This window comes from Tenebrio molitor, chromosome 1 (assembly GCF_963966145.1).
Source record: "Tenebrio molitor chromosome 1, icTenMoli1.1, whole genome shotgun sequence".
Classification (NCBI taxonomy): domain Eukaryota; kingdom Metazoa; phylum Arthropoda; class Insecta; order Coleoptera; family Tenebrionidae; genus Tenebrio; species Tenebrio molitor.
The window spans coordinates 8200783-8228745 of NC_091046.1; the positions used below are offsets into that span (position 1 = coordinate 8200783).

At 34.0% G+C, this 27963-nt stretch overlaps 2 protein-coding genes and 2 long non-coding RNA genes across 4 annotated transcripts; all 4 read left to right on the forward strand.

Moving 5' to 3' along the window:
* Positions 1-2861: 2861 nt before the first annotated feature.
* LOC138125003 (peptidoglycan recognition protein-like) lies at positions 2862-4413 on the forward strand. The gene is made up of 2 exons (XM_069040214.1): positions 2862-3269; positions 3362-4413. Exons 1-2 carry the CDS (start codon positions 3221-3223, stop codon positions 4054-4056), a joined length of 744 nt encoding a protein of 247 aa, XP_068896315.1. The 5' UTR covers positions 2862-3220; the 3' UTR covers positions 4057-4413.
* Positions 4414-6273: 1860 nt separating this feature from the next.
* On the forward strand, positions 6274-9548 carry LOC138125012 (uncharacterized). Its single transcript, XR_011157321.1, has 3 exons — positions 6274-9070; positions 9162-9371; positions 9421-9548. It is a non-coding gene; the product is annotated as an uncharacterized lncRNA (long non-coding RNA).
* A 7325-nt stretch (positions 9549-16873) lies between these two features.
* On the forward strand, positions 16874-27890 carry LOC138124998 (peptidoglycan-recognition protein LC-like). Its single transcript, XM_069040201.1, has 3 exons — positions 16874-17989; positions 22226-22423; positions 26978-27890. Exons 1-3 carry the CDS (start codon positions 17584-17586, stop codon positions 27511-27513), a joined length of 1140 nt encoding a protein of 379 aa, XP_068896302.1. The 5' UTR covers positions 16874-17583; the 3' UTR covers positions 27514-27890.
* LOC138125020 (uncharacterized) lies at positions 17996-21407 on the forward strand. Its single transcript, XR_011157322.1, has 2 exons — positions 17996-18115; positions 19813-21407. It is a non-coding gene; the product is annotated as an uncharacterized lncRNA (long non-coding RNA).
* Positions 27891-27963: the final 73 nt, after the last annotated feature.

The following is a 27963-nucleotide window of genomic DNA, read 5'->3' on the forward strand; positions in this document are numbered from 1 at the left end:
TGCGCTGATTTGTTAGCAACCAAAATTGACAAAAAAAATCAAATGAGCATGAGCGTTAATCAAAAATACTGTCAGAATTGTCATCTAATTAGTCAGAATGGGTATACGAAAATAACGAGCTTACAGATATGTTGCTAAAGTATGGGCAATGCTATCAGAATATAGTTCCAACGTCCAGAGAGTACGCAGAGCGATTTTCGGAAAGATTCCATCCTGGGCCACGTCAGTTTATGAATCTAGTACAGCGGAGACATAGACAGGACCGGACTCAAAATTTTAGTAAACTATAAAAATAATATGCAATCAATTATCTCCGTTAATACAAACATTTTACTAAGACGATTTAGGCTGAAATTCTTAAGAATAATGTATAGTACCTCCTGTTACAAGGAACACCTCAACTTCGAAAACACCCTGTATAGGTTATAATAATTTAAGTTAGCCAACAGTGAAAGCTGCAATGACGTGATGTAAAAGAGAACAAATAAAATGATTTGCGTCAAACATAGAGATTTTAGCTGCTGATGTATTATAAAATGTGCTGGTGACGTCGGTACATTTATATAAAATGCTTAAAATATGTCAACAACCTGTACCGACACGCATTCTTATACAAAAGACTTAAATGCCGAGCCATATTATACAGATACGAATTGTGAAAGTGTAGGCGAATGTTGATGTTTTTTAAAAATCGTCCTTTTCTGATGGGTATAATTCTGTATTGATATTTCAATATGAAAAATAAAACTAAAAAAATATTTGCCAGCATTCTTCCAATACCACAAACATTTGACATTTGACGTACTACTATATTAATATTCACATATTATGTTGGTTTCTTAACCAATCCCACGTCAAGATCAAGATGTTTATATAACACCTATCACATGCAGAAACACAAAACTAAAAACTTATTCCTCAACAACCAAACCACTGATACATCTTTAGCTCTTGTTTGTTTTGTGGCTCTTAGAAGAAAAGGTTATTTCCTTGTGGCTCAGCCACTCATTTGCTTCTTCTAACGTAATTGAAAAGAAAATTATATGAAGGCTAGAATTGATCAGGAGGGAGTGAATGAAGGTTTCTCTTTCGTTTACTTCACTATCGCTCATTTTCGTTTTTCGCTCACTGTCTTTTACGCACTGGTTTTCATTCATCCGTAAATTTTTCCTATTCTTTCTGATAACGTAATTTTGATTTTTTAGGCAACATTTGGTACCATTGCGGTCAAAGCATACTGATACAGTATGTTTCTGTAGACACTTCCAAAACTAAATCAAAATGTACGTTTTAGATTCTTTGACTGCGATGGTACCTCGCGGCACTTGTCTCTTCCAGGACATCATCAGAACCATAATAACTCTTCATTATCAATTTCCACAACGTGTACACAACCACTTTATTGACGTTACAGAACATTGTTTATATTGTAATTATTTTTTTTCCATAGAAACAAAAACAAGAAATCAAATCAGACTCAATTTCTAAGGAGATATCGAACAAAACTTTCGTTCACTTGAATTGCATCGTCCACGCAAATAAAGCACTCGAGAGTAAGGCCGCTTTCGTTCACTTGAATTGCATCGTCCACGCAGCTCCGCTTCGCGCAATTCGCGTGAACGAAAGCTTTGTCTTTCTCACTCTTACTGTAAAAGTGTAGATAACTACAAACGTGAGTTTAAAGAAGAAAGACGCATATTTCATTTGTTGAAATCAATTCATTGGAATAATATAATTTAAAAAATAACTGTAATTAAACAGAATTATGTCGATAAACATTTCAATTTAAATCAGTAAAATATTGTTATTCCCGAATAAAAAGTAAAAATTACAATGCTGAAGATAATACCATGATTTTTTTTTGTTACAGTTGCATCATAACATGTTTTCTTTTTCATTTATACAAATCTCCTGTTACTATATTGACAATTCCACTCAGAAAATTTCAACCAATCAGGTTGTAGTATTTTGAATCATTGGACCAATTAGGAACGAATTACACCGATAATTTAGCATGGTCCTAAAATTATCGAAAAATTATCGCTGTAATCATCTCCACCTTCCCAAAAATTATCGCTGTAATTTTCTCCTCCTTCCTCGAATTTTGATACTCATTTTTGATCCACAGTAAAATTTTTGTTGTTTTCAACTACGTTAATTAACGCTTTGAGAGTCATAAGAATACGTATAAATTAAAAAAATTGTGTAAAATTTGAAAATGAAATTTTCCTTCGTGGAATTGTCATGCCGAATACAACTCGATGGTACGAAATTGCGGGAAATTTTTCTCCTCATTTTACTCGTATTTGTTTCTTAGACAATTTCCACTCGTTCGCTACGCTCACTTGTGGAAATTGTCGTCGAAACAAATACTCGTATAATGAGATCGAAAATTTCCGGCAATTTCGTACCCTCTCGTTGTATTACTAATGAAAATTTATCATTATAAAGTAAAGCTGACTTACTTGTTGACTTGTTATAACCACAATAGCTCGTACAAGTATTATATTTACACACTTTATCAATAAAAGTATGTAATAGACAATAGTCTCATTTACCACATGAAATTGATAACCCACTACATTTGAAAGACTTTAACTATGAGAAAAGACAAAATTTCCGAAAAACTTGTGTGACGCATTAATTATGATAAACAAACATTTTATTTATGTAAAGTGGAAAAATAAATAATATTGGTTTAATTTGTAAGTTAAAACTACGTATTTAGTAGCATGTTGCATTTTAAATGGGAAATACTGATTTCGCACTTGTACTAAACCAGTGAAATGACTTTATAATTGTGAAGATGTAGCGGTTTATTATACATTTTGGAAGACTTATCGGAAGTAACATATTAAAATTCAATAACCTTGAAATACCTTGCTGCTTCAAAAATTCCAAACATCTGGAGGTAACAAATATAGAACTGAGAGTAGATTTGGTAAAGGAGACATAAAAATGTACAGGACTACAGTACGCAGAATTGCTCCTGAATTCCGATAATTTGCTATTTGATAAATAATTTTTTGTCCCGTCACTGTTTATCACTTTAATATCGCTGTTTTTGCAATTATAAAAACCATCAAACAAATTAATCGTGACCGTCGGCTGAATCACAACTAAATAGTTCTGCGGGGATTTTTTGGATTGACAGATCGCTTCATATATACCGCAGCCCGCCCAACTCCGCTCAGTTTCTGTCCAACCTGTTGACTCAATTATGGTGAACGACAATGCCAACCCCAAATGCATTTCAATTGACGCAATAAGTAAGTTGTGCGCATTATCTTTCCCATTTTTAATTAACCGTTGGAGTCTCGTGGCAATCTGCATAAACCCTGATAAACCCGATTATTTTTAGAAGCAGAAGTGCCGCAGATTAAGCCGACCTACATATTTGACTGCAGACAGTGCCTCGTTACGTTTGTTGTGGCATTTGTAGTATCGATGGTCGTCGTCTTTGCCATCGGCATAATCGGTACCCATGTCACCATTGCGACGGACCAGCCCCTGGTCCTTGCTTACGACGGCGATAACACCATCGACGTGGAGCCTCCCCGACATCAGCTGATCCAGCGGTTCAGATGGGGTGGCGACCCTCCCTTGAAGCAACCTAAACCAATGAAGTATCCCGCAGATCTCGTCATAATTGCACATACCGCCACGAAGAGCTGCTCGACCATACCAAAATGCTCGCAGATTGTTGCGGCTGTGCAAAAGCACCACTTCCAAACCGACACTGATATACGTTACAATTTCTTGATAGGTGGAGATGGCAATGCGTACGTGGGGAGAGGATGGGGCGCGACCAACCCCCAGAGTAACCACTCGATTAGTGTCAGTTTCATTGGCAACTATCTTCGCGATTTTTTGAGTGAAGACATGATCGAAGCGTTGCAAGAACTGTTGGCTGAAGGGGTGGCACTAGGGAAGCTTGATGATGATTATAAAATTGTTTGTCATAATCAGACCAAAGCCACGCTTAGTCCAGGTGTTAATGTGTACAAAGTGATCCAGACGTGGTCGCGGTTTTTACCGGGAAGACTTCGCTCATGAAACGTTTGTTGTTTCGAGTTTTTCTAAATCTGAAAAATTGTACAAGAAACTGAAATCCCAAAGTAATATTTTTTCAGAATTGATTATTTTTAGTTTTGTTGACGTTGCTCCAGAATTTTTCAACTGTGTTTGTGTTAAACAAAGAAAAATATACACGTGATTCATCTAAGCGGCAACAATTGTTGAAGATCATTCAGACGCAACAAAGCACATACTGGAACAATTTAATCGTACGTTGTATATACGTAAATAAATAGAGAACAAAAAATTGTTTGTAAAATGATTTGTTTTTTGCAAAATTCGGTTTTTAAAAATGAAACTTTTATGTTAAAAATAAACATTGGACAAATGTTTTTATTGCTGCAATTTTTATTAAAAGCACACAAAGAACCCTAATTCCAGTTAAAAAATATATAAATTGTTAATAATAATTTATCGAATTGGTGTCTTTTTAAATTTCACCTCGTAGTAGGCGTTGAACACACCCGATACATACAGGCTTATTCTAAATGATTGTAGTCGAAGCAGGCCATGCCCATGTTATGAAATTTTTGCCGCTGTCCTGTCATTTTTTTGGTGAAAAGTGCGGTGATGAGAATTTTATTTTATTTTTTTTTTAATTAACGATTGAATCTAAAAATGTTGCGTTGTTTTGCAACCAATTCTAAAAATATTGAGTTGTTTTGCACCCAATTTAACTCTTATGTGTGAACGGTGTGTACTCACTTATTCACATTACATACTTTGATGTTTTTTATATGGAGCGGCAAACATAAATTTTACATTCACTTTTTAGGCCTACTTGGACTACATATAATCATTTAGATTAGAATAACCCTGTATAATACATATATTATTACACAAAACCAATTTATCAATTCAAAAAAGAAATCCAAAAACACACTTTAAATGTTTTTTTTTAAATCATGTACTTACCTAATCTACTAAAAAGAGAACCAACTTTACAGTATGTATAGAATTTATTTTTAAGGATGTACGAACTTATTGTTATGTTGTGTTTATTTACCCCTACAAGTTATTTTTATACTTGCTCTATAATTTCTTGATAATTTTTTATAACACGATATTATCATTTGTTTTAAAAAACAAACCAATAGTTGCACTATGTCGATATCATAATTTTTTTTACCCCACCGATAAAATTAAATTATAGGATAGGAAAAAGTAAGCACATGGACTAAAGAAAAATAAAATGATATAAATCTTTTTTCCAACATCGTTTATGAAAATGATACTTTCATCACTCAATTTAGTGAGGAAAATTTATTTAACAATCTACTAGATTAACAATCTACTACCTACTTATTAATATAAAAATTTAAAACACTGTTATTTGCATTAATTGAAACTCCAGATGCGGAAGATTCAAAAAATAGGGGAGTAAAATAATTGTAAAAAAATTTAAAATTGAGACTCATTTTCATAAGCGATGTTGGAAAAAATAGTATACACAATTCGTGATCAAAGTGCGATTTTTCAATTCGCAATACTATCCTCACTTGCTGGCGCTCGAGAGTATATCATATATTGCTCGTTGAAAAATCAGGCACTTTCATTACTTATAGTGTAATATATCGGGTGTTCATTTAATATTCTGGTAGCATTACCTATGGAAATATTTTGTTTCTGTGAAGGCATGTTGTCGTTTGAACTTCCCGTTAGTAAAATTAGAGTAGAACTGTCAATTTTGACATTTGCGTTCAGACCCTAGGTTCAGACAAGTTTAATGGTTGCTGGTGTTCACGTTAGAGCAGAAAACGTTTTGATTGAAAATTATTTTCGCAATCGCAATGGTTTGAAAGTGAATGGTTCATGGATCTACTCCGTACAAAACTGCTTAGAAAAGTTTATCGCCGAATTTCCCAATGTTATTGTTGATGTTGACGGAGAATCTTCGAAGATAACCTGAGCTCGTGTGTAAAGTTGTTTCGTGAAACTGGAGGCGCATACCGAAGAAAAACCACAGGTCAGCCGCTAAAACGCACTGCTGCAGTTAGTGCAGTTATTGAAACTGCAAGAGAAATAATGCAAAATGCTCCCCACACTTCAGTGCGTCAGTTATCGCAACGCAACAGACTGAACCTTATGTAGGTAGGAAAGCAGGAACGTGCCACAAATTGTTACGAAAAGAAGAAGGTAGACATTTCCAGCACATCATTTAAAATATTGATTAATTTGTGGGTGAATTGTAATTGAAATTGTGTTACTTTTTTTATCATAATTCGTGTCATGCTGTTATTTTTTAGTGAGGTTATGTTGTATTTTAACGCTGCGACATCCGATTTTCAAAACAAAAGATTTCCATAGGTGATGCTACCAGAATATTAAATGAACACCCTTTACTATAAACTGTTGTAATCCAGTTGTTTAAGTTTAGAAATAATACATTCTTTACTTCTACTTTGGAAATGGGTAGGATTTTTTTGTAAATTTGTTAATCCTAGAATTTTTATTATTGTTTTGTAGACCTTATGGTGAAGAAAAGTGGACTTAGCACGCAGCCTTTCAAAACGCCAAATACTCGTAAAGTTGCTTTCCTTTTATTGACCTCTATACTACGAGTACATGCAGTTTCCTTTCTTTAAAATGTTAATTTACAAAATTAACTGACGAAATAGACAGACCAGTGTGGTAGACTTTTCTAAATAAGATGTGATTCAGGGTTTCAAACTCCTTACAAAGTCCACAAAAACCACACCAACGTCAATTCATCGTTAACGCTTCCGTTGCAAATCGAGTTGTAATGCATGTTTCAAAAAATTTTGATATTATTACACGTAACATAACCACAGACTAACATTCACATAACCTAACTTTTAATTTATGAATTACTGTACTATTGGGACCGTATCTAATTCTAAGGAAGGGCGGCTCGGCCAAATGTTGGTCATGCTGCCTCATTCACTGTTCTCAAATCAAGACCATTTTCTAATAATGACGTTTTTAAAAATTTTCTTTTCCGCAGTGGATCCTGATCATATATTTTTGGATACATAACCAAGTAGAAAATTAGATTTTTTTCTAAAAGATACTTTTTGTTACAAACCGTTCATAATCTCAAAAATATTTAATTTTGAAAGATCTCTTTCTACCTTTAATCCAGCCATTTCTTGTGATGTTCGAATTGGTAATTCAAAATTTAAACGTCAACAGAACATGTTCTAACGTCAAATTCCAAAGTGTTTTTTTAAATCCATCTACACTACACAGAGATGATAATCGATGATAATCGATTCTACCTAAAACACATCAGAATATATTCCTATTGTTGTAATAGAGAATAATAATTAACCATAACATATAAATATGTATAAAATTCTATTCATAATAATAGACATCATAAAAAAATAGTAACTGAATATGACTCATTAGTGATAAAAACGTTATTTTACTTATTTTTCTTATGTTGTGACTAAAGTTCTCTACGACTCTTGATAATTAATTACACGACGATAAATACACTCACCGACAAAAAAAGCGGAACACTAATTAAACAACAAATTTATTCCCATAATACCTATTTTGATGTATGTATTTTGAACAGGACGCGATGATAACAAATATAACCTTGAGCATTAACATAGGCTACTTTATTATCCCTGTTTTTGACACTAAAATGCGTGCGAAAATAGTTATTTACGAAATAAGTGCGGTAAGATATTTTTCGCACATGAGCGCATTATTTGAGGGACGAGCGACGAAGGAGCGAGTGCTTCATTTGCGCGAATGTGCCGAATACGTCTTCTCGCATCGAAGTTTGTACAATATTTTTTGAAACGAACATTATGTCTGATTTGTCGTATACCTTTTATGGATAGAATAGCTCTTGTCCATGCGATTGCCAAAGTGCCAATAGAATTAATAGCGATTTATTTTCACTCTTTCAAAATTTTCGTCATCCAAATTGGAGAAATGTCGTTTTGGATGATTTTGAAACACTAGTGCGTGAAATCGACGTTCGCGCACTAGTGCTTCAATATCATCCAGAAAACATTTGCACTAGTGCGCAAACATCGATTTCGTGCACTAGTGCTTCAAAATAGCCTGCGACCGCATAGTAGTGCGCGAACATCGATTTCGCGCACTACTATGCGGTCGCGAAATCTCATTTTGAAGGTGGTGAGTTCAAAAAGGGCCTTTAAAACACTAAGGATTTATGGGTTGCTTAGGTAACAACAAATTCACCTACATTTTGAACAATGATAAATAGACATTTATAGAAAATTTATAATAGCAACGAAACAACAACAATTGACCATTTCTGTATCAACGATTAATGACACAGATTACTTCGGAAAAGGTATTCCAATTTACTTTTTTTGTTATAATTTTCAGATTGTAGTGCAGGTATAATAAATACGCGTCGTGCTCTTAAACTCGTCGCGCGTGCTTTAAAGGCTTCCTTATAAACTTGTATCATAATATACTTTTCAGGATATGAATGAGTACATTAACCATCAGTGAACGACAAACAATGTATCCAAAGTTTTTTAAAAATACATACCAAGACTGTAGACTTTTAACTCCTCAACAGATTGAACTTTGAACAATTGAACTCTAAAAATATTGAGTTGTTTTGCAACCAATTTAACTCCTGTGTATTCACTTATTCACATTATTTTGATCATTTTTTATATGGAGCGGCAACCATAAATTTTACATTGTTTTTATACCAACTTGGACTAGAATCATTTATAATGACCTTATACAATGTTAAAATTCAGTAACCTTGAAACATCTTGCTTCAAAAATCCCAAACAACAGGAGGTAACTATAATTCGATTCACGAAAGAACGTAGTGCGTCATCAATTTATCGCTAAGTTACGACATACGGTGAACCGTTTATGCTTATATTGAAAGAAAAGATCTTTGAAACGTATGTCGAAATTGCTGAATTCATACGAATATGATCGGTGCGATCTTTCCTGAATCCTACTATAACAAATATAGAGCTGAGATAGATTTAGTAAAGGAGACATAAAAATGTACAGGGTGAGTACGCAGAATTGCTTCTAATTTGCTATTTGGTAAATAATTGTTTGTCCCGTCACTGTTTATCACTTTAATATTGCTGTTTTTGCAGTTATAAAAACTACCAAACAAATTAATCGTGACCGTCGTCTGAATCACAATTAACTAGTTCTGCGGGGATTTTTTGAATTGACAGATCGCTTCATATACATATACCACAGCCAGCCCAACTCCACTCAGTTTCTATTCAACCTGTTGAGTGTTGACTCAATTATGGCGAACTACAATGCCACCCCCAAATGCGTTCCAAGTGACGCAATAAGTAAGTTGTGCGCATTATCATTCCTTTTTTTTAATTAAGCGTTAAATAGTCCGATTATTTTTAGATACAGAAGCGCCTGGTCCTTGCCTACGACGCTGACGTGGAGTCCCTCCGACATCAGCTGATCCAGCGCTCCAATTGGGGTGGCGACCCTCCCCTGAAGCAACCTAAACGCATGAAGGGTCCTGCAGATCTCGTCATAATTGCACACACCGCCACCAAGAGCTGCTCGACCATACCAGAATGCTCGCAGATTGTTGCGGCTTTGCAAAAGCACCACTTGCAAACCGACACTGATATACGTTACAATTTCTTGATTGGGGGGGATAGCAATATGTACGTGGGGAGAGGATGGGGCGCGAATAACCCCCAGAGAAACCAATCCATTAGTGTCAGTTTCATTGGCAACTATCTTCACAATTTTTTGAGTGGAGTTATGGTCAGAGCGTTGCTGAAGGGGTGGCACTGGGGAAGCTTGATGATGATTATATAATTGTCTGTCATAATCAGACCGAAGCCACGGTTAGTCCAGCTGTTTTAATGTGTACAAAGTGATCAAGTGGTCGAGGCGGTTCTTGCCGAGAAGACTTCGCTCATGAAACGTTCGTTGTTTCGAGTTTCGAGTTTTTCTAAATCTGAAAAATTTTATACGAAACTGAAATCCCAAAGTAATATTGTTTTAGAATTGATAATTTTTGGTTTTGTTGACGTTGCTCCAGAATTTTTTCAACTGTGTTTGTGTTAAACAAAGAAAAATATACACGAGATTCATCTAATCGGTATCAATTGTTGAAGATCATTCACACGCAACAAGGCACATACTGAAAGAATTTAAACGTATGTAGTACTATGGCGGCCAAAAAATTTTGGCCGTCACTTTCTTGACATTCAAGTAAGTAAACCTTTAGGAATCGTAACCCCACTTTCGATTCTTGTCATTTTGACAATCAATTTAAAACTGTTTGAAGCTCAGATATTCCAAAAATCCGACATGAATAAACAAAATTAGAGCAATTGTACATAGATGACCTGAGGTAAACGTTCTGTGTAGTAGAAATGACAAAATAATTTTGAGTTTTGAAATTTACCACCCAAAAAATAACGTTCATAATCAAGACGGTAATCATGATGACAATAAAGTACGGGTTACAATTTTTTTTTTTTGAATTGACAGCAATGACGGCCAAAATTTTTTGGCCGGCATAATACATATAATTGAATTTTTTTAATAAACAATTGTCTAAACGTTGTCATGTTGGTATGAGCCAAACAGTGATTTTCATGAAAATCACTCTAGAGAGATTTTCGGAAATCATATCACGCGGCCATTCATTCATCAATACACACTTATATAATAATTTTATTTATGCGATTTTCTAGCTGAATCTATTTCGAGCCGTTTTGATTTCCAGAAATTATTATTTCTCCCTGTCTCATTCTTTTAGCGTAATCACCACTCACTGGCGTTCGTGGTGATTAATACGCAAAAAGAACTCGACAGGTCGAAATTTCCGGAAATCAAAACGGCTCTTAATAGATTATACAGAGTGTCTATAAAAGAACATATATCAAGAGTCCTGTGGAATTCGAATACATTTGATTTTTGCCGGTTTGTAGCATATTGTGTTACCAAATAGAAAAACATAGGTTATGTAACTTCATTATGACAGGTTCTTTGATTTTTACAATAAAAGCAATTAAACGCCTTCATGAAGCAGCAATCCATACTCCAACCTTTGTAGGATGCAATCGGGTTTCTACAAAAGCATGTGGATTTTCTGAACTCCATATTCTATAGTTTTGTGCTTCTTGAAATGTTGTGGTTTTGTATGGGTAGAAGTTCAGGTTTTTCCTAACAAATTTCTGACAAGTGGAGAGTAGTAGCTTTGTTCCATTCGTTGGCATAAATATTCAACAATTTTTTCATTCACTGGCGATCTTCCTACACTTTTACCTTTTTCAACATTTCTAGTTGCCACAAATGAATCCACAATCATTCTGACGGGTGCAATTAAATTTGCTTCCATGATGTTGTCATTTCGAAATTTTCGGAAAAATTCTTCCTTGCAAACTCTATTCTGCAGGGTACCATTTCGGTAATACGATATCAGAATGAAGGTGTTTTGCTCTAGCGATAAAACCATTGGGGTTTACTGAAAAGATGCTGATTACTTACTGTAAACGTATGAAAATAAATGTCTTACCTTCGCTACTTCGTGACTTGTTTTTGGAATTCAAATTTCACACTTATGCGGAAAAACGTTTTAGTCTTGATAGACTGTAGAAGAAAATTACAAGTAAAACAACTAAGACGCCGAACTCACAACTGAAGCGCTATGATTTAATAAATAATTTGACATTTGTCATTTGACTGACATCTAATTTGCCGGCTTCAACGGCTCGACATAGTTCGGCCAAAAAAAATATAGAGCCTCACAATTCCATAGGACTCCTGATATACATATGTTCTTTTATAGACACTTTGTATATGATAATACGGTTAATCACGTTGAGTGTCAACATTTTTTTAATGTAACTGGACCTGTGCCCTGACAAGAGAAAGTTTATTTCAAATTCGAAAAAGATTTCTGCTGATTTCTCATTCAATTTGTTTTGAAAATGAATTCGCGGAAGAAAGGTACGGGAAGTGAAGTGAACATAACCTTAACTATGATTTGCTGTCAAATTGTTATACAGCTGGTCCATATGCGCACATTTTAGGGTGGTACGGTTGACTTAAAAAAAAACGGGAACTGCCAGAAAAAGTTCTGTCAGATTTTATTAAATTTTTATAGTTTGAAACGGCCTTTTACAATTTAGGTTAAAAAACTGCACTTATGTGTCAGAAATACTACTGTCAAACAGACACAAATTGACAAATTAAATTTTCAGTTCACATTAGATCAAATTTCATTTTCCGTTTTTTTTTTTGAAGCCAACTGTACAGAGTGGTTTTTTACTTAATTTTGACATTAACAATTGTTTATTAAAAAATTCACTGTAGGTTTGTACACTGTTGTGCAGAAAAATCGCGTTTTCGCGTACACCTATTTTTCGCTGTGTTAAGTCGGTATTGATTGGTTTTGACTTTTTATTTGTCAATGTCAAACAACTGTTTCATTTTCCTAATAACAAATAAAATAGTGACAATCTCACTGACAGTTTATAACCTATTTACAAATATGATTTCAAAATCCATATTCACAAAACACAAAATATGTACTCGAAAACTTGATTGCTTGTTTTTTGAACCCCTTCAAGTACAAGTACAAATACTGTTGAGAGGACGGAATTTTGCAGACCAATTTTAATGTCATTAAAAAAAAAAACTATCTAGTCTAAGCTTTATTGGCATAATAATCAATCATGACATATGTGATCATGACTGACGTTTCGCCTAAACTGTCACGAGTTTGAGTATTTATTTATAGATTAATAAAAGAATGTTCCATTTCTGTAAATGAATTAGAGTTCTTGAAGTCTCATTATAGTTTCTCGTTTTTGTTCTGAACAGTTCCGTGGTGGTGCATTCCGTCAAAATGACAAATATGACAAAAGGCAAAAATAAAGTTACTATTACGTAAGGTTCGTTTCACATTTTATGTCAGTGAAAGTCCATTTTATAACGAGATATTCTCATTTGTTTTAAAAAATAAACTAATAGGTAATCGATATTATAATTTTTTACCACACCAATAATATGCACCTATTTAGCTCTTAGTGCCGCAGAAAATAATGCGGCATTTAGCTGCACGGACATACGCTATGCGTTTTCCTAATGGACGGCATCCCTGTGTGATTATTATTACCATGACAACTACATACGGTAGTTTTTATGTAGTTGCGTTTCTGCCATTTTCATTTTCACTTTCTCAGAGTTTTTTTTTAACTGAAAGCTACAGAACATTTTTTGGTATAAAATCGGAGTCTATGTTATGCTATACTACTCAGACGCCTGTCGGTCTTTTTTCACACACCCGAAATATACATGATTTTTTAAAACATTATTTTGAGTTTCCAAATTTATAAATTTAAATCAGTTAAGATCATTTTGAGCCTGATGTTTTCTCTAATTAAATGTGGTAATCGAAAACGCACGAATAAAATCTGTTACGTTGAAATATTCAGGTGCGTACTGTTACGATAATAAATTTCTTTTTCCACTACTAGTCTCAGAAGGCTTCATTATTGACTCTCGAACCGACCCCAGAAGTAAAATTTCTCTCCCAAGGTTAATAATAATTTTCATTATTAACCTAGGTGAATAATGAAAAGCCCTCACCTAGCAACGAAAGATTTTCGTTGATTTCATTGGTTAACGTAGACGATTTGATTAATATGTAATTATTATCAGAAAGGGTTTTAACGTATCTAGTATTGAAAAAAATAGTATATAAACCACGGTGAAGAAGTCCCTTAGTGCCTTAGCGCCTTAGAACCCTCGGCACGCCTCGGGCTCTAATCTTGGCGCTCTGGCTATAATCATGAATTTCTTCACCTTGGTGTATAATACACTATTATTAACTTAATATAATTATATATAATTAAGTAATTCATTGTCTTAGAAAAATTTTTGGATATCATGTTGTATTGATAAGTGTTATTTAAGTTATTCTTTGCCAAAGAATATCCGACAAACAAAACATTAAACACAGCAAATAAAATTTTAATAAAAAAAAAGTAAATTTTCAGAAAACATTTTATGTTATGAAAAATTGCCAAAATTTGAACAGCATTTTGAATTAGTATCTCGTATTGTCACATTAAATCTTTTAACACGTAAATCAACCAACAAAAACACAACGTGGAAGTAACGCAAATTTTCTAATAATTTATTTAAACAAAACAATTCGGTTGCCATGGTGACCATAGATCAAGATCGTTTATTAAAGAAATCATGAGTCGTTTTTTGTGCCGGTGAGTGTATTTACAAAACCTTAAACAACTAAACTTAAACCTAGACTTAAAACTAAACTTAACCTACACCTTAAAACTACACTGCACCTCACGGTGGTCCTCACACACGCGTCTCTGGTCACCCCTCGACCTCTTCTTCGAAGTACAGTCCCGGAAAGGGACCACCACCGCACCACTTGCCTAGCTAGATCCTGCATCCTGCCCGCCGGCTCTCAACAAACACCGCGGCCGCGATCCGCGGAGGATCCAACCAGACTACTCCGGGAGAACTTCTTCCGGCTCCGACCCTCGCCGCCACCGTCCTGTCACAAAAACGAAAAACAGCAGAGGCGAAGCAAGATAAGGAGGATACAAAAAGTTGTCCGCCCCGATAACGACTCAATTCTTGTCGATGTCACGCTATCACCGGGACGAAGAACACGTGAAGAAAAAGGAAATTAACGTGTTCCTCCTTGTCCCCTTGGAAAGCCGTTGACGAAGATCCTCCCTTCAGTGCGGGGTTGTGGAGCCGCTTCCTCGGTGAGTGGGGACGGCGTCCCAGTGATCCGGGGAAGAATCTATCCGCCAACTGGGCGTCGGTCGCAACCACTGTGGACCTTTTCATTGAGGGGCCCCCTAATCCGCCCCCGGCGCTAGGAGTCGGTCCACACAGGACACACGACCCTACTTCTGGGAGTCCATCACGTCTTCACACCTTCACACTGGAACTGCCCGTCCACCACTCACTCTTCTCTTTTTCCCTACGACGGTCGTACCCTCCACAAAAACCTCACTCCGGAAGGCGCGAGTGTCTTCCGCGAGATGGTGATGGCGGGAAAGTTTTGAAACGTAACAGTACCTATGTCTTATAATGAATTGTTGTTAATTTTATAAAGATTAATACCATTATTAATAATTAAAGAATTGGAAATAGGTAGGATTTTAGGGTTTTCATTATTCTTTTGTAGACCTTATGGTGAAGAAAAGTAGACTTAGCACACAACTCTGCAAAACACCAAATGAGGTAGCTTTCCTTTTATTATGACCTCTATACTATACACTGTTTCCTTCCTTTGATATATGAATTTATAGAATTTACTGACGAAATAGACAGACCGGTGTGGTAGAATTTTCTAAATAAGATGTGATTCAGGGTTTCAAAATCATTATACAGTCCACAAAAACCACACCAACGTCAATTCATCATCATCACCAACGTTTCCGTTACAAATCGAGTAACAGTATATACTGCCTCCCCATAGAAAACAGGCATCTGCCGACCGCAAAGAGACTAAAATAAAGTTTCCTGTCTTTTCTCGATTATCGCTTGAGGTAGGACTTTTTTCTTTAAAATTCAGATTATCACATTGACCCAAATAAGTACCCCCGTTTTACTCTACGAAGGCACTTTTTGTTACAAACAGTTCATAATCCAAAAAATATTTAATTTTGAAAGATCTATTTTTATTTTGAGTCCAGCCAACTATTGTATTAATCTGGAAACTTGAATCAATACCTTCACAATGCATAAGCCCATAACATAACATAAAACAAATAATACCGAGTGATCAAAAAGAAAACAAATCAAATTTTGTTTTATCGAAATTTTTTTCTTAGATTGATCATACGCATGCGTATATGTACTTACTATGCACAGTCGTTTTATTGGTTGCCTATCTCTCGAAAAATGTATTCAAAATTAATTAACTATTAATAATTAATGCTTAATCTTCAATGATAAAACCCATTTTACCACTTATTCTGGGATAATTATTGCTGTTGCTTATATAATTACAGTAAACGTCTGTAAACTTTGCCGAAATCGAAAAGTGATTTTCTAGGTTAACAACAGCACATCGTTGACGTTTCTTTGATATTTCCGCGAAAAATCTGCTTTCCAGTGGCGTCACATTTGGCAATAAAACTAGCAAATTACCCATTATTACGAATGTAAAATGTTGCTCTTGTTTATTTTATAAATTTTCTTCATTATCAAATAATAATAAAAAAATACACTATTATAATTCCAACGTCTAAAATTCATGAAGTATGATTTATTATAAAGTAGCGTTTGAGACCACAAATTGTCTACGCCGATGCATTGAACGTTCATTTGCATAGAAAGCAAATTATTTTTAAAAGTTTAGGTAGTTTTATTGTTAACATAAATTTTGTTAATTTTTTTCAACGTGTTGTATGTGGCAGAATAATAAATAAGGACATTCTGAACTATCTTTATTGCTCTTAAACAAAATTCTTCATGGACATTCCTTTAAAATATTCCAGTGTGAGCAGGTTGTGAAACAAAGTGTGTCCTCACGTGCCCACATACTGCTACTACAAAGGTTTAATTATTTTTATTAATTGCGAATCACTATACTTCCACAAATTAGAAAGACTTATTTGGTATTCTGTTTAAAGAAGGATCATATCTTATTACACAAATTGGTTTCACAACATTTTAGTATAACCAAGTACAACACCTTCTTAATAGATTTGACGGGTTCTATTTTTCATTTGACAAACCAAATTTGTCCCTCACCTGGTAGACAAAGAAAATTAAGTGACAATGAATTAAAATCGATTTTATTTAATAGTAAAACGACGGTAGGTACTAAATTATTCCCCAATAAAATTTACAAGAACTGGAAAAAAAAATCTTTTTCCATGTGAACGAATAAGATATTAAACCAGTCAGACAGGTTTGTTATGAACAAATTATCATCATATGTTAGTTCAAATCAGTGGTGCGCGCAAACACTTATTTTTTTAAAAGGTCAAAAAAAAGATATTTTAATAACCGATTAATGAAATCAGAAAATTTTCAATCTCGATCAAAACGCAACTGACATTTTTATTATATGTACTAGGTACAAAGCCATAAACGTCACTTGTCAATATAGAAACAACAATCAATATTTGCTGATAATAAATAAAGCAATCAGCCTTGCGGTTGACTGATTATGCTCACGCTAACAACAAAGCCCGCCGTCATTATCAGTTTTAACAAACTGCATTCAGGATGCAAATCGTAATTACATATTTTGATTGGGTGTCGCGACTCTAGTTCGATCAGTTATCCGAAGACGCATTTTTTTGCCAGGTAGATGCATTGCAAAATTGTTTGTAGCGCAGTTGAACTTTAACCTACGCCACTGATTATTTCGATAATATGCACGACGTGCTAAAGAAAGTTGAGTTGCACAGCCGCAGTTCAGTCCTCAACAGTGTCGTGTTACCACCACATGAGTGCGTCCTCTACGTCCATCTATGTCCGCGGGTGCCCAGGCATCGGTGATTTGAATGCGCTACCGTAATGGTACCGGAAGGCGCACTGTCGAAGCCCTCTTTGAACAGTGATGGCGAGGACACCGTCAGCACCACTTCTTCGGAAGAAGACCAGTCCTACGACGGAACCGTCGTCTTGCGCGATGACAACACACCGGAATTACCATCGTTCGGAAACGTTTCGGTGATGAACTCTAGTGACATCCATTTCGGGAACAAAACGTTTTACCAAGGACCAGTGACTATTAAGCAGTTCTTGTACGCCAACGGCAAAACCCTTCAAGATAAGGCTGATAGTGAAATAGTGATAGATGCGGCCACCATTCCGGAGAGCGGGCTCGATAACCCGACTTTTGACACGGATTTTCCAGCGGCCAAAGCCAATGGGACGAGTAAACCGGAGCCGCAGGAGAGCAGTTCCGGAATTGTCAAAGGTGAGGATCGGGGTTCCGGGAGCCTGACGTTAATAGACGTTCCGGTTTGTTCAAGTGGAACATGTTCGGTGTTACTAATGCGATTGTTACAGTTTTAATGAGTTGTTACGACAATAACATAATTAAGTGAGACAATTATCGTTTGTATCTTTGTTTACACTGACAAAATGCTGCACGAATAATAATTTTGTAAATTGCTTCACCGTTCTCGGAACAATTAATTTTGATTCATTTGAAATGTCTCTTATCATTCTTTATTATTAATTAGACTGGATTTAAACAAGAATGTGCTTGTCACAAGGACGGTGCAGTAATTATTTTCGGATTAGGTTTGTTGACATTCAACAAAAGTTGAAAACAGAGTAGCTCAAGAAAGCAACAAATAGTCTCTCTCGTTTAAAATTGCAAAATAATTTATTCGAGTGTGTTAGTAATTATAATAAGAAAATGACATTATCTCGGGTGTCAATAACCGATAGGTGATTCATTGTTGTCCTTTCTCTAGTATTATTTGCATTAATTTTTTTATCCAAAAAACCATAAATTATTTTGATACGACCATTCGATGAATTAAAAATATCTGCAGATTAGCTTGACATGTGATCTTTAAAATAAACAATATTTCGCAAATAATATTTTTGCATGTCTTGTGCCAAGAAAATGTTATCTTACAAAAGTAAAAATACATTTTTATCACTTGGTCTGCAATTTCATTTTACTAATTTAAAATTTAGAAATTTGGTGACGTAAAAAGTGTGAAATTTGCACTTCAGCATTACGCAAATTTCGACGTAAAATATAGTTTTTAATGCTGAAAGGATTCCGAAGACCACAGAATTATTTTGGTGAGATTTGACTGTCTAAAAATGATTTAAAGATGTCATAATTTAATATTGAAAAAAGCAATAATTAAAATAATAATCACTTTATAAATAAAAAGCGTTTGAATCTATAGAATTAGAATTGTTTTCTACATATTAAGTGAAACATTATCCTGATTTTTCCGTTTTATTAATTCGTTGTTTTAGCGAAGTAAATATACAGGGTGATTTACGAGGAATAATGAGCCCGACGGAATAGAAAATGCAACCCACAATACATTGCAACAAAAAGCCGGACATCGAAGCGGTAAATGTCCGGGTTTTTCTCCTGATGAATTGCGGGTTGCATTTTCTATTCCGTCGGGCTCATTATTCCTCGTAAATCACCCTGTATTATGAGAGGTAATAAAAATTAATCTCTTGCTGATCTTCCATTGTTTCTATAGATTATAAAGTACTAAAAAAATTTTCTTCAAAACAAAATTGTTTACTTTTGAATATATTTTTCTACTGAAAATCAAGCAGCTCCAATTTTATTCAATATAACATTACATCTTTAAATATGCTTCGGCAAGTTCAAATATGTCAATCCCTTTAAGATCTCCAATATATTTTTTAATTACATATTTTATTACAATTTCTAATATTTCTACGTCCACTGATAGAATGCATTTTTTTAAATATCCTTAGATAACAAAATCCCTAAACCATAACATTAAAATATTAAGAAAGTATCATAGATTGTGTTGGTATTATCTTGAAGCATTCGCGCCACTGATTCTCATTGGTTGTTATGAAACCCACGCGAAAAATAAATTATATGACATTTCAAATTTGAAATTGTCAGTTCTGTCAAAGTGGTTTAAGCATTTAGATTTGCGATTTTTCGTCTTTAGAGCTTTGTTTTGCGATTCTCTGGTTTTAAAAGTTATTAGTTTTGATCGTGTTGCTGTTTTGATTTGTTCCGTTGCGATTTTTTGTTGATTTTTTTAATTTTTGAAGTGAGTGCGTGCCTCAAGAATCTAATTATAAACATCGAAAATGATACAGAGGTAATTTTTGTTCATGCATTAAATAGGAATACACATTAAATAATCTCTTGCTTGTGTTTATCCATTTCCGAAAAAAGCTGGATATTTTAATTTCAGTAGCCAGCTTTTTCGGAAATTCGAAAATGTATTGTAGGTTGCATTTTTTATTCCATCGGGCACATTATTACTCGTGAAATACCCTGTATTAATAAAACCTAATATATTACTCCTACTGTACTGAAGTTTTCTTTCGTCTTTCGTCTTTCCTAAGTGCAAACATGCAGAATAATAATAAAACATCACGTATAAACCTGCTCTTTCCATTTTTTTAAATTTCGCGCCGGATCTATTTGTTGTAGCGTAGAGTGAACATTTTTAGTAACATTTATGTCAAGCAATCTATGAGTGGACAAAGTTTAGCATCTTTTTTTAGGAAGGACAGAGTGTACTGAAGCAAATTACAGAAATCAGATGGTAGATGCAAAAAAGAATTACATAATACAAAATCGATTACAATATTTAAAAAGTGCAAAAGGAAAATGTGGTCCTCTTTTATAAACTGTTTCGTTCAAAAAATTAGAATTTAGTCGGTGACAAGAAAATGACAGCGGTAAATTTGCAAATAGCAAATATGTAGTAGTAATTAATGCAGTAGTCCAATTATCAAATATTGTACTTGTGCTAATTAAGTCCTTGCCATTAGCTGAAATTCAAATTTGGCGGCCATCTGATTGGAGCTGTTTTTTTAAAAGAGAAAAATGAAACTATATGATTAGAGAAAAATGTATTAAATTATGCATTTTGATGTTCATAAATTTGTTTTTCTGTGAGTTTTTGAATTTTCTTACAGGAAATTGTCTACCAAAATATCCCGCGTGCATGTCAGATTGACACGACTACGCTATTACTACATTGTTTAAATTATGTAGTAGGTACACAAGAGGAGAGTTTGCTTAATTTTTTACGAAACACCCTGTGAAACTGATAAGGAATTAATTTTCGCCGAAAAATTATTGACATTATTTATTTATGTAGTGTTAACTCCGATTAATGTTGCTGCATTTCCCTTGTGGTTTAAAACTTTTAACGTCATTGAAATTTTGACCTCTCACCACAGAACATGCAACAAAATTCCACAGGATTAAGAAGTCTTAATGTGTGTGGATGTAAACAAAAGAATAATGGTAAAGATGAGATCACAGACAAATAAGTGCCTAATTATTTATTTAAAACATTCTTTATCCAAATGGACTACTTTATCAACACTTTATCAGCTGACTAATTTAATTAGATATAATTTTTCGCGCAAATTCCCAAACTCTAACAAAATATTTTAAAAGTTTTATTTTGATCTTCAATTTATTTCTGCTTGAATATTCTACATGGACGAAATTGAAACTGAAAATAAAATATTACCTACCAGTTGTAAACAACAGGACTATCCTTGAACTGTAGCTTCAAAAAGTTGTGATAGCACATTATGTGATAAGCTTGTGGTAAAGACTTAAAGAGGGTGTACAAGAAATAAACCTACTAAAGCTTTTAAGTTTTTAGTTATAAATGATTGTCTATGAAATGAATAATAAAAGCCATCAACAATTTAAATTATTGCAATTTATTTAGGTACATATTAAATGAAACACGACAGCTTTTCTTCCTTACCATTAACATAATATGTAGCACCTGCATTGAGTAAAAATCAATGGTTTCCATGACGTAAACAATAATTTTTTATTTGTTAGGAATCGTGTCATTAATTTTCCATCAGAAATATAGAGTGCAATTACCACTTAATTTATGCTTGACATTCGGTAATGTTCATATTTCTTGATTGCAAGTTGCATAATTCCATAAATACTTTACGTCCATAAAATCCTGTTCACAGCGGCATTTTTACGCAAGCTAAGAATTACTAAAAATTTAACCCAGCACATACAAACCTTTTTCAAAAAACTGTAATTCCGGTCAACCGTCATCTTGTACCTATTAGTGGAAAATTTAATGCTTCTCAGAACCGCAACAAACTGAGACACCAAACAAGCAGGACTAGATAGTAAAGGTCACAGGAAACTGAGTTATTTAAAATTGTTTTGTTGCTACGCCCAATTTATAAAATATATTCATTGTAAATGAAATGGAAAAACATTTTTTTTTGTAATAACGCATCTTGCTAAATATATCTGAATAAGGCGCTCTGGCCTTGAATGAAATTAGCAGTTATGGATTTTTTTATAATATCGTATAAATCTCCCTGTCAATACTCCTTGAAAAAGATACAATCGAAATAATAAATATGTTGTCATATGTAGCCAAGTCAGCAATCAGCCAAGAACAATTATTACTTGACAAAATTTCACCTGAAGTTTGTATTTCCTTAATTACAGGATTTCGACGGCTGCAGAAGTTTTCTCATCAAAACATGGTCATTCTAGTCAGTCTTCTTGCTGTTTTAATGGTCTCTTTAGCAATTTTAATGATAGTTCTATTATTAAGGCACAATCCGGTCACCACTGAAGATGATGCAGTTTCGAAGGCGGATCGAGAGGAGCAAGATAAGAACACGCCGATAGCCTCACCAATAGGTAATAAATAACTTATAACATTAAACTAGCTCATCTGTTACATTTTTTTGTCAAACACGTAACTTGTTTACTTTCTACTTGTGACGTTAATGCACTCAACTTTGTCTTAGTTCTTGTTTACTCAACTTGTTTGCATAATCTTTTCCTAACCGCAAACTTTTATGCATATATTCCTTTAATAGTTATGTTATTTGTATCGAGCGATCAAATTAATTAATCGAGTCATCGATGGATTTGAATCCGTATGTCTTTTTGATTGATATGCCTAGATCTAACTTGTGTTTTAAACTTTTGTTCAAGAAACGAAATACGATTTTGGATTCATGGATAACTCGATTACAAATTAATTTGATCGCTCGAAATATCAAGGCCGCGAAATCATCTGAGAGAAAAATTGTCGCCGAGGTGCTTGCGGCCGGGCTGTCAATCTCAGGGATGTTAAATGATTTCGCGGCCAAGCTGTACACAACATTTTTTGTGAAACCGAAAATTTGTAATTATGTATTATAAAACGAACAAGCAAAATTTACTTCACGGTCAATAAATACATATAAATTTGGCTTACATGTCCAACTCCAGAGTTAAAAAGTACGTGTTATTAATTCTCCTGTTTCGAATTTCATACCCGAAAAATCTAAACACCAGTCTTACATAGAAACTTTGATTTGTGTCAAATATTATAATAACGTTTACTTTAACGGCCCTCGTTAAAAGCAACGTTTTAGCCTGTTTTAGGTATGCGAAGTGCTCGTTTCACGTACGGTTGCACAAAAAATTATTTGTATAGTACACAATTAATTCGCTACCTGCAATCACTCTGTCCGGATTTTGACTGACCTTGCAGTGCAGGTGGGTCATCAAACAATGGAAATATTAAACCTGTTCAATGGGCTTTCCAAAGTCACAGCTCTAAAAAATTCTGGGTGTGATTTAGTGAATTAAAAAAAAAAAACAATAATAACAGAAAATAATCGTTTTAAGATGTTTGGTGAAATAATTTTTAACTATTAAAGTAAAAAATAATACATTAGCTAATTTAATCCACCATTTGAAGAAAAAGTGAAATAAAAATGTACTTTTATTTGTGTTGTTTTTCTCAAAGAACAACTGTCTAAAGTCCATTCACGTTGGATTTTCCTCAAAAGGTCAAATAATTTAATTTTTTGGCTCTGTAATTATGTTTTGTAAATAGTGACATGCAGATAAACACCGTACAGGTGGGATTGAGCATTGCTAAATCACATTATGTTGGTTAGCTGCGTCACTATTTACAAAACATAATTACAGAGCCAAAAAATTAAATTATTTGATCTTGAGAGGAAAATCCAACGTGAATGGACTTTAGTACCCATTATTTTATATCTTGTTTGATCATTGTCAACGACAATAATTGGTAATTATTTACTTGTTCATTAATTCAATTCAAAAAAAAATATATAATTAATCTCTGTATGTTTTACAGAACTTCATTAAATGGTTCTAATTAACGTTAATGTAAGTACCTGTACTTAACTTAGCTCTTGTTCATATGTATGGCGGGGGAATTCCAAGGAGAAAAGTGAGGATGTTAAAAAGTGATATGATAATTTATTAAAAAATTCAGACGCAAGCTTTCATGGTCACCAACTGGTAAATCAGTCTGTTTCCTTATTACCCATTGACAATATATCACATTTTTTAGATGTATGTATCTATAAATGTTTTCGAGAGAAACGTTTTGATAAAACTTTCAGATAAATAAAATATACAGGGCGTCGCAAAATTAACGTATTCCAAGTCGGGGGTCTTGTAGGGAAAAATCTCAGGAATCTCGAAAAAATAAAATAAAAAATACTTACCTATTTCTTTACAAAGATATATTGGTCTGAAAATTCAAACTTTTCATCAAGTTTTCTTCAAATAAAAAATATAAATGGTTGACATTCATTTTGAAATATGGTGATGATTATGTAAAATATTAAAATATAAATGGACATTTCTTGAAAAAATAGCTTTATCTTGAAAAAATAAAAACATAGCTAGAATATGAATCAGGTACTTCTGAACAAATATTGGCAACTTTGATATTTTTTTTAAAGTGGCAGAATTTTTTTTTTAACATTTTTACTTGGTCAACAGGATGTCCCCTACTAAGCCCCGAACTCGGAATACGATAATTTCAAGACACCCTGTATAGTATTTTGTTCTGATTAATTGAACAATTTATAACCAGAACTGTGTACATGACCTTTTTCAAAATTTGAAAATTTTAGGAAACCCCTTCAATGGTTGGGTTATTTAGACCAGTTTGATGTTTCATTTTAAATCCTTCAGGAAGTTTTCCTTTTTCCCAACAATAAAATGTCTTGCTTCTATTTTCTCCGACTCTGATAATTAATAAAATAATGTCTACTAACAATTATACAAAATATATCTGCCAAATTACAAAAAAATATATCAACCGCAAACATCATTAGACTTTACTTTGTAAAACGTTCAATAACAGTTGAGACAATGATTTATTTTGAAATATTATTTGTTATTATTCTATCTTGCGCCACACGTAATACGTCCTTCCTTTTAACAATAGCTCAACCTTGGACGTGTTGTATTTTCTATAGAAATTTCAGCTACTTTGCCTCTGATATTTGCATTCTGCACAATAAATTTGCACTGAATATGCAACTACACCATTCTGAGCTATTCCCAAAATAGTTTCAGCGTTATTATACGCAGAACTAAAATTTTATTAGTCGTAAAACACCACAACAGTGATAAGGTGCGGTTTTGTGGAAAACTTGTATGTACTTACGACAGCCATAGATTTACTAGTTCACTACACTTGTTCAATATTACTCAGATAAAAAATTATCAATAGAGTTTCAGAAAAAAACGAATCAATGACCTGCTTACACGTCTACGAGTAAATTGTCAATTACGAAAACAATGAAGGTGATTTTTGTTAAATTTGTTGACATCTATTTTACAAATGCATCGTAATCGTAAAGAACGTTTTGACCTCGAGGATACGCATCACATCTTCTGCTTTGGCTCATAGAAAAAGACAAAATCATTGTATCACAATGTAAAGAGTAGATATTCTAACATGCAAATATAACACCAATTTTTGAAACTTATCAGACAATCATTATTGCTCCAAATATGTTCACAGCAAATTAAAACAACTTTACTGCCACAATCCCTAAATTTAATACTTAACAAAACAATAAACAAATATGCAGTAAAAAGTGCAGCTTATCTTTATGAAAAAATGTATTTCCATGACAAACCAATATTATCTCGTGACAGAAAAATGTTTCCACTAATGTTTTATTGTTGAAAGTAATAGTATATTAAAAAACAAGTTTCATAAGACCAGGCTTGAAGCAAAAATGCAAATTTAAAAAACGAGTGGCGTAGCTACGAGTTATTTTAAAGAATGAGTGCTTCAAGGTCTTATGAAACGAGTTTTTTATACAAATTTTTGTAATTAGCCCTTTTTAAGCAGTTTTTAAACAAAACTGTTTACTTTAGTCGATTTAGGGATTTTTGTGGCGGTTAGTAATGTCTTTCTTAATTTTAAAAGTACAAATTTGATCTAGTCACCTTTTGTTTTATCCAAATTCTGTCACAAAATACGAATATGGAAGATAATCAAGATAATCTTGCATGTACGCCCCTTGAAATACGTGAAATTGCTAAAAATATGGTCACATTTTTCCACTGGACTCTTCCTGTTCTTGACACATTTTCTAATTTAAACTGACATGCATGACTAGATAATTCCACAAGAACCTTTACCAACCCAAAAAGTTTTCGTAAATGCTCCGTGAATTAATGGCTATAATGACATCGCAGATGATGACGTCACGTTCGTTAATATGCCTATTAGAGAATCAAAATGGAGGCAAATTACAAAAACAATATTTTGCAAATGACTGGTTTTCAAATGTTTTCGTTTTATTTGTTTAAAAGCAGAATATTTGTTGTGTTGGTTTTTCTATGTATTCGTATACCAAAAATGCAAAAGCGTCTTTAAGAAAAAAATTCAAGATCTAATTTCTTCTTAACCTACTAGTTCCACTTACTGGTTGGTTAAGAATCTGTGAAAAAATGTGTTTACCAATTAAAGAAAAGTTTTAGATATATTTTTAGATATATCATATATTTCATTTGAAATATGAAAATAGCAACGTTTACTGAATACATTAGTGACAATGTTTTCTGTTCGAAAAAAATTATAGGTAGAATGGTTTTAGTGATTCTCATTTTAGTCTTCAATGGGGCGTATTCTGTAATTTTTAAAGGGGCGTTAAAATTTTAGCGTCGTTTAAAATTTAAAATGTTCATGCCCTGATTGGTCATTGCAATGACAACTGAATTTAACGCCCTTTAAAATTTAGCGGAGCAGTTACAGGATACGCCCCAAAATTACTAAAATTTTCTCATTATCTTTTCCTGCTTCGTATATCTTAGAATTGCTAAATCACTCGCCACCAGACTTATTAATAACCAAATCTTTCGCAATAAACAGCGGTCAGTTCATTTTTGTGTAATGATGTGAAACATTTCCAGATCCGACCGCGAATTTAACACTTCCTGGCAAACTGAAATTGGTTTCGCGTCTCGAATGGCTTGCTCAACCTCCTGTCGAACCAGCCAACCCATTACCAGTGCCAGTACCATACGTAATAATCCTGCACACCGCCACAGAAAACTGTTCTTCGCAGGCTCAATGCGTCTTCCACGTGCGATTCATCCAGACGTTCCACATCGAAAGCAGGAACTGGTGGGACATCGGTTACAACTTCCTCGTAGGGGGCGACGGAGAGGCCTACGAAGGTCGAGGTTGGAAATCCGAAGGCGCCCACACCTACGGGTACAACTCCAGGAGCATCGGAATCGCCTTCATTGGTACCTTCAACAGTTTCAAGCCTCCTCAGAGGCAGATCGCTGCTTGCAAGCAGTTAATCGCCAAAGGGGTGGAACTGGGGTACATCAAGAAGGACTACAAGTTGTTGGCAGCGAGGCAATTGCAAACCACGCAGAGTCCCGGGGCAGCTCTGTATGAAGACATCAAGACGTGGGATCATTGGTCGAAAGCACCGTGAATAGGGTTTTTGTTAAAACGAATAATTTAGAACGATGGAATGTACCTACACTGTAACGGAATTGTTCAGTGATTTACAGTACAAATTGGATGAATTTTATTTTTCGTTTTCCGTCATCGAGCCAGTAAATTATTCTAAAAATAATTACAGCTATCTGGAGTGTTTATGGATACGTGACTGATTTTTAATTATGTAGTTGACGTTCTACCAACAGAGAGAATGTGTTAAAATGTAAATATGTACCTAAGTGTCCTACTGTGATTCTACGAGACGCGTAATTTGTTGTATATAATTTTCGCTTGATAAGAGTAAGAATAAGACTGATGTTAATTTTGTACGCAACAGTTTAAGATATTAATAAAAACCTTCAAAAGCAAGTCTTTTGGGTGATCAACTGATCACTGTAAACAGCATTACCGTGGATCTAATCCCACCAGTTTTTATTCTTCA

Excerpts from the sequence above, each read along its gene's own strand:
- LOC138125003 (XM_069040214.1), top strand. The coding sequence starts at position 3,221 with ATGGTGAACGACAATGCCAACCCCAAATGCATTTCAATTGACGCAATA. Across the intron at positions 3,270-3,361 it reads CATTTCAATTGACGCAATAA|AAGCAGAAGTGCCGCAGATT; the intron begins GTAAGTTGTGCG and ends GATTATTTTTAG.
- LOC138124998 (XM_069040201.1), top strand. The coding sequence starts at position 17,584 with ATGGTACCGGAAGGCGCACTGTCGAAGCCCTCTTTGAACAGTGATGGC. Across the intron at positions 17,990-22,225 it reads CAGTTCCGGAATTGTCAAAG|GATTTCGACGGCTGCAGAAG; the intron begins GTGAGGATCGGG and ends CCTTAATTACAG. Across the intron at positions 22,424-26,977 it reads GCCGATAGCCTCACCAATAG|ATCCGACCGCGAATTTAACA; the intron begins GTAATAAATAAC and ends AAACATTTCCAG.